The 7,895-nt window shown below is 37.1% G+C and overlaps 1 protein-coding gene across 1 annotated transcript; it reads left to right on the top strand.

The window, feature by feature from the left end:
• Nucleotides 1-5,298: 5,298 nt before the first annotated feature.
• Nucleotides 5,299-5,736, top strand: LOC114726081 (uncharacterized). Its single transcript, XM_028912647.1, has one exon. The coding sequence runs from the start codon at nucleotides 5,299-5,301 to the stop codon at nucleotides 5,734-5,736; it is 438 nt and encodes a 145-aa protein (XP_028768480.1).
• The last annotated feature ends 2,159 nt before the right edge of the window (nucleotides 5,737-7,895 follow it).

The raw sequence follows: 7,895 nt of genomic DNA, 5'->3' as shown, positions 1-7,895 counted from the left end.
AGGGTTTATCAACTCTTGAAGAATGGTAGAGTGGCATGAGTTTCCAGACTTCAAAGGGGAGTTTAGTTTCAATTTTTAATTTTTAGTTATGATTTATGGCTTTCTAGGTCTAGGAGTTGTAAATTCTTAGTTAGGAACTTGAGATTATTACTATAATCATTGGTTAATGATTTACATTTGTAGTTTGAATTATTATGTGCTTCAATATATGTAGTCACATATATGTTTTTTTTGTAACTCTCTTGATTCTCTCTTATCTTGCATGGTCATGTTTTGATATTGAGTAGATTTTAGGTTGCAATGAACCAATTGCATGATCATTCTCAAATTACATATTAGGAGAGCTTAACAATGTTTTCATTAATGAAGTTCATTGATTTAAACATTGGACTCAATGAGTCATTGAGGTTGTTATTCTAGAAAACCTAATGATTTTATGAAACTCCTAATATCTTAAGTAAACTATGATTGCCATTAAAACCATTTTCAAGAGGTTTCCTATCGTCCATTTCCATTCTATCATCATCATCTTATCAAAAATACCAAAAATATAGTAGCTTAGTTTTATTTTCATTGCATATAGTTTAGTTACATTTCAATTTAATCTTAAAACCCAAAACCCTATTTCGTTGCATTAACGGCATTTAGTCTAGCTTAGGTCATTGATAAAGGCTCCCAAAAGTGAACACAACCTGGTTGCACTGCTATACTGCATCTCTTGGATCCGATTATAAATTTCTTGCATTTGACTCTAAGGCATAACGACACGGTCAAATCAATTCATCTCATTTCATTAGGCCTTCAAGCCTTAAGCTCAGGTAAACAAAGGAATCATACCTAAGCCCATCCAGTTTAGAAATAAACAAAGGCTAGAATTTCATGAAACATCAAAAATATCCTCCGGCCAACAAAATAAGGAGTTAAATATTTCTCCTATTTATAATCGTACTATGACCAACAAAATATTCCAAAATAACCCTATATGTGGCAATATACAATCAACAATGCATAGCATACAAGCCAGAGGCATTATTTCTGAAGTAGCTCAAGTCTTTACGTCCCTCCCTGGCAGTGCAAGCCTAAAGCCTTCACCTGAAAACATTTTAAACTGGGGGTAAGACTAAAGTCCCAGAAACCAAGATTTCCAATTCAAAGTATGATTAGTAAGTGCTTGTGAGGTGTCAAGCGGGGCAATTTGTAACATCCTGAGTTTTATCGGGTTTTAATAGCCTCTTTTGGGTTGATTTTGAGGATAGATTAGTGATTTAATCTTGATCTTGGTGTTTGGGTTGGATTTGAGGTTTGTTGGAGGAATAGGTGAACGTACCCTTCTTGGGGATGCCGCGGCGAAGTTGTTCAGGTGAGCGAGGCTTCCCTTTCAGGAAGGTTTCGCCGCGGCAAGGTAAGGGCACGCCGCGGCGAAGTTCTTCTGGGCGAGCGAGTGTTTCCTCTCGGGAAGCTTTCGCCGCGGCGAAGTCGGGTTTTCAGGCGAGTAATCCCTCTCGGGATTAGTTCGCCGCGGCGAAAGGTCGCGATTCTATATAGTCGCTGGAGGGTTCAGTTGTGCGAAAATTAGAAAATCTGAAGGAGGAGAGAGGAGCTCTGCTAGGGTTTCGGTTTTGAGGCTTAGGAAAGACATTTCTAAGGATCTATTACCTCAAGTAAGTGATTTTAACCTCTAATCTTCTTTCTTTCTTGAAATTCCTTGGAATTTATGAGGATTTTTGGTGGAACCCTAGGATTTTCTAGGTTGTGATGGAACTAAGGTTTTTGACCGATTGTTTTGAGTTTAATTGATTGCATTGGGTTAGTTTAAGTATTTAATCGGTGTAGTTTCCTTGGATTTAAAGAATCTTGAATTTTTAGAGCTAGGGTTTATGGAATTGGATGATTTGGGATTGAGGATGATAATGTAGAGATTGATTTTGAGTTTTGTGAATTGGGTTATGTTAAGGAGGGTTAAATTGGATGTTTAATCGGTTTAGAATTGTTGTGGGAACCTTAATTGCTCAAATGGGATGTTTGGGTGTAGAATTCCATAGTGGGTCCTTGAGGTTGTGAATCTTAATTGATGTTTGGAAAGGAATTAAGGTGTTAATGGATTGGTATGACCTTGGAGTGTTGCCTTGATAGTTATACCCTTTGAGTTGGGTAGAGTTTTGATGGGAGATAGGAATTTTGTGTCCCCAAGTGTTGTTTTGGCCACATTATTAGTTTGAAAGCTAATATATGATGGTTGTGTGTTTGTGTGCTTGTGTAGACCGGTTGTGAGTCTTGGTGGTGCACGGGGCCACATCGTTGGTTTGTTATTCCTTGCTCAGGCGAGAGGTAACCACTTTCCAATCCTTAGTACTTGCTTCTGTGGTATTGTGAGTAGATTTATGTTTTGTGCTCTAAGTAGTAATTATGTTCAAACTGTATGTTGTGTATAAAAAGGAAAACCGTCTTGTGGGACTTCGACTAGTGATGAATGAATTTTTGGAATTGTGAAAGATATGCCACTGAATGAGGTTAATTGTGAAATGATTATTACTCTTTGATTATGATTTGAGCATGATGCATGATTTGGGATTTGGTGAGAGTTTGATAGTTACTACCACGTGGTAAGGCCTCCATTAATGCATGATGGTTGGCTTAGTACGTCCCCCATAGTGAGGGATAGGCCTTTTGGCTCCCTACGTCCCCCAGAGTGAGGGATAGGCCTTTTATGGCTCCTTACGTCCCCCATAGTGAGGGATAGGCCGGCTTCGGCTCTTGAAAATCCCCCAAAGTGAGGGATTTGGTTAGTGGGATTGTATCATTGCACTGGCATAACTTTTTGTGGCTATCTTGTTATCTTAGTATTTGTGAACTGCCCCACTTGACACCTCACGAGCACCTATTTAGTAGTACCTAGTATTGGAAAGGTTGGTTACTGGGACTTTGTCTCACCCCGTGGTTTACAATGTTTTCAGTGAAGGTTCCGGGCGTGGGCCATCGGGAAGAGACGCAGAGGCTTGAGCTTGGTTAGCTTTAGGCCTCTAGCATTTGTATATGTATGACTAGTATATATTGCCACATTTAGGACTATTTTTTTTATATAATTGATTACCCGGCCTTGATGTAAACTGGAGAGATTGTATCTCCTTATTTTGGTTGGCCGGAGGCCATTGCTAGTGTTTGATGAACTCTGGATTATATGGTTGAAAACTATTTAGATGGGCTGATTTTGATGTATGTGTTACCGGGCTGGAGGCTCGGAGGCCCAGTAGTTGTGAATGGATTATTTTAGTTGCATGCAACGTCTTACGGGTTGACCCAAACTTGAAAGTCAATTTCTGAAAATATGAAAATTTCCTTCTACTATGGTAGCTCGTTTTAACAGCTCTCCTTTTCTACCATAATAGAGGTTTTATGATGAGTTAAAATGTCTTGAGGTAGAGGGTTTTTACACAATTAACATGTAATCTCATAAATGTTAGCCACAAAACTCATGTAAGTGTAGTGATACAACCCATCAACCATATCCCTCACTTTAAGGGATTCTCAAGAGCTAAACCCGGTCTATCCCTCACTTTAGGGGACATAAGGAGCCTAAAAAGCCTATCCCTCACTTTGGGGGATGTAAGAAGCCTAAAAGGCCTATCTGTCACTATGAGGGACATAAGAAGCCAACCATCATGCATTAAAGGAGGCCTTACCACGTGGTAGTATCAATCATGTCTCTCACTACACATCCAAACACATGAATCATGCTTAAGCATTTTTATCGAAGAGTAAGTCTACATTTCAAAACTACTTCAATAGGTGGTGTAACTTCCAAATTTCCTGAAAGATTCAGCATCATACAAAACCCCATAAGACAAATTTTTCCTTTCAATATACAAAACACATTTCAATCATAAATTGTTACTCGAAGTGAGAAAATAACAAAACTACTCACAATACCATGGTAGCATATACAAAGAATTGGAAAGTGGCCACCTCTCGCCTGAGTAAGGGTTTACAAACCACCAATGATGCCCCATGCACCAATAAGACTTACAACCAGTCTACACAAGCACATAAATACACAACCACCATGTGTTAGTTATCAAACTAATAAAGTGGTTAAAGTAACACTTGGGGATACAAAATTCCTAACCTCCACCAAAACTCTACCTAACCCAAAAGGGCTAAACAATCATAGCAACACCCCAAAAACCACAAGAGTCCATTAGAACTTTAGTTCAACATTAATTAGATGCAAAAACTTCAAAGACCCACTCTAGGAATTTTACACCCAAACGCCCAAAGAGAACAAATTAAGTCCTAATAACATTCTAAAACAATTAGATATTCAATTTAACCCATACTATCAAAGCCCAAATCATAAAACTTAAATTCAACCTCTACATTATCATCCTTAATCATAAACCTCTATTTTCTATAAACCCTAAGTCCCAAAACTTCAAAATCTCCAAGCCCAAGAAAAATATACCAATTAAACAATTAGATTAGCCCCTAACAATCATTTAAACTCAAAACAATCAGTCAAAAACTCAATTCCAATAAAACCTAGAAAAGCTCTAAGGTTTCACTATAGAATCCTCAAAAATTCCAAGAGAAAGAGTAGATTAGAGGTTAAAATTATTTACTTGAGGCAATAGACCTTTAGAAATACCTCCTCCAATTCAAAAATTTGAAACCCTAGCAAAGCTCCAACTCCCACCTTCAGAAATTTAAATTTTCACATAACAAACCCCCTCTTGCAAATTTATACAAGCGGACCTTTTGCTATAGTGAACCCAAAACCTCATCATAGTAAACTAATCCCAAGAGGGATTTACTTGCCTAGAAACCCGACTTTGCCATGGTGATCTCTAATTTTTACAGCGGCGACGTTAAGGGGCGCCGCAGCGAGAACTACCCAAGAGGCAAAATCTTGCTCACCTGAACAACCTCACCGCGGCGTCCCTCTAACTTAGCCGCGGTGAAATCTTCCCGAGAAGAAACTCTCCTTGAACTCCTCAGTTCACAGCGACGAACTAATCCCAGAGGGATTGTTCACCTACTCCTACAACTCACCTTAGTCCCAAACCAACACCATGATTCAAGCTTAAACACTAAACTATCCCAAAAGTCAAAGTTAAAAGGCTACTAAAACTCAATAAAAACTTAGGACGTTACAACCCCTAAACCAATGGCCTAGCTGAGGTATCAAATAGAGAGATTAAGTGTATTTTGGAGCATATTGTCAAGCCATCCAACAAAGACCAGAGTTTGAGATTGGATGGTACACTATAGGCCTACTGCACTGCCTATAAAATGCCAATTAGAATGTCTCCATACCAGATTATCTATGGAAAGTCATGTCATATACCAGTAGAACTAGAGTATCAATCGTATTGGGCGGTTAAGAGCTGTAATGCTGATTTTGAGGAAGTTGGTCTAAATAGATTTCTTCAAATTCAAGAACTAGAAGAGATGCAGTTAGATGCCTACCATAGTTTTGACATTTACATGCAGAAGACCAAGCTTATTCATGATGCCAACATTCTCAGGAAGAGGTTCAAGAAAGGTGACAAAGTGTTAAGGTACCAAGCCCGGTTTAAATTCAAAGAGGGAAAATTCAAGACAAGCTGGGATGGACCCTATATCATGATTAAGGTGCATGATTTTGGGATGATAGAGCCGAAGGAGGAGGCCACGAGCAAGGTGTTCCAGTGCAATGGTCATCCTCTTAAACTCTATAAAGAGCCCACACAACCTCTATGAGGCTAAGTCGTCCCTTTCCATTCTCTTTTACTTTTCACATGTTGTTTACTTTTGATGATATTATCTTGCATATGACTGTTTTGAGTTATAAAAGGGATATATCTAGTAGAAGTAGAAATTTAAATTTCATTAATTTATTTTTGTTTTGAATAATTCTCCCCTAGTTATGCTGTGTTGATGTGATTGTGATTCTGTCTCTATCACCAACATATACTCAATTGCATTCTATAATTTACCCATCCTTACACTTTAGCTCTTTTCTTCTCTCTACAAGGATGATGTGTTGTGCTTCAATCTCGAATTAGACATCACAACTTCTACCTTCGTTGTTTTTATTTTTGAGCTTTGTGTTTGGGTATGTGACTGTGTGCTACAATGAGGACATTGCCTTAAGTTGTGTGGGGGAGGGAGGAATTTGGTTTGAGCTTAAAAGAGGTGTTGTGATTTGTTTTGTTGGGTTACTCCTTGTTGTGGGTAGTTCTTGCTGAACTTGCCAAAAGTTTTGCATTGAGTTGTTGAAAAATCTAGTGATGGATTAGTAAGTTGGGTTGTTTTGATAGTTATTTTGGTGAGTGGTAATGGTACAGAAGCTTAGATTTGAGGTTAAATAGGATCTAGAGAGTCAGAGGGCTCTCTGTGAATCTATGTCTGACCTCACTGCCTTCATGTTGCAACTTGGTGTCACATCCAGCAATATGGTAATTAGAAATAAGGGTATTTCTAAAAATTTAAGGGCTAAAAAGGACAAGGAGAATTAGAAGAATTATGGTGGAAAATGATTAGTAAGATTTTCTAAGTCAATTATGAAAGTTTGACTAATTAAGGAAAATTGGTAAAAAATAATTATGAAAAAATATTTTCAAGTCTCATAAAATTAATAAAAAATAGAGATAATATTCCTTGAGAATTAAATGATGATATATAATTAGTTTTATGATTAAATTACCCTTAGAAAAATCACAAAAGAATTTAAGGATGATTTAGGCTAATTTAAGCCCTTTTATTTGGAAAATTCCAAATAAATATTTTTAAGGAGAATAAAATTCTAAAAAAATTTCTATGATACCCCAAGGAATTACAAGAGATTATGGGATTAAAAAGAGACCCTCAAATATTCAAGATTTTTCTTAATTCTTTTGACAAGTGGAAAAATCATCAGTGAGAAAGAAATAGTTTTCCTTTTTATTTAATTAATGGGAAATTGAGATTGATTTAAAGAGGGCATTTTGGAAGAGAAAAATAAGGAGGATGAATTATGGATCTGACAAAAATAATTTATAGAGGCAGAATACTGTAATTATAGAAAAGAAGTTAAACCCGGAGTAAAAGTGCACTGATAAAGCGAAGACTAGAGTCTTGCACCTTCTTTGGCTCACAATTTGCCACTTGCCAAGCCCTTAATGGAGAGTATTTAAAGTTGCCAGATGTTAAGCCTTAAATGGAGAAGACTTTGATTTTTGAAATTAATTACATTTGGATTTACCTAATTAAGAAAGAGATTACAAAACTAAGTAGGGAGTTGACTCTTGGCATATCATTAAAATTGGTAGATAAGATATTTTGGCATTAAAAGAGAGCTCTCCTTCCCCCATTTTCAGATATGCATTTCGACCAAGGAAGAAAAAGGGAGAGAAAGAGTGATTTTAAAGAAGAATCAAGGGGAAAAGTAAGCTACTTTGATCTTCCAACTAAGATTCAAGGTTAGTGATTGGTCCTTGATTCACAACCTTTTCTAGCCCTTGGAGGTTAAGTCAAAATTTTATCCAAGGATTGCACTATAGGGTGCAACCCCAGGTCGTTTCACTTGATTGGAGCCTATGAAATGGACCTAAGCTAACTTGAATGCCATGTAATGCAAACTGAACATAAAAAAAGGAGTCTTGGTTTCTGAAAACATTGAGCGAATTCCACTGAATGATTGAAATATTTTTAGATTTTAGGGATATAAGAAATGGAATGATGAAAAACAGATAGTTAAACAATGATAGAATCCTCTTGAAAGTGTCCTCAGGCTATCTTAGTTTGAAATTGATTTATATAGGAGTAGAAATCACTAAGTTGAAAATGGTAAACCTTAAAGTACTCTTTAAGTCCAGGATCTTAAGCAATAGGACTCCATTTCTCAAGATCCTGTTAAGTGCCCTTTGTCACACCTTACT

This window comes from Neltuma alba, unplaced genomic scaffold (assembly GCF_004799145.2).
Source record: "Neltuma alba isolate B1F8T4 unplaced genomic scaffold, ASM479914v2 tig00012336_pilon, whole genome shotgun sequence".
NCBI classification, from domain to species: domain Eukaryota; kingdom Viridiplantae; phylum Streptophyta; class Magnoliopsida; order Fabales; family Fabaceae; genus Neltuma; species Neltuma alba.
The sequence above is the reverse complement of the archived record's forward strand: the minus strand, read 5'-3'. Positions and strand labels throughout refer to the sequence as shown.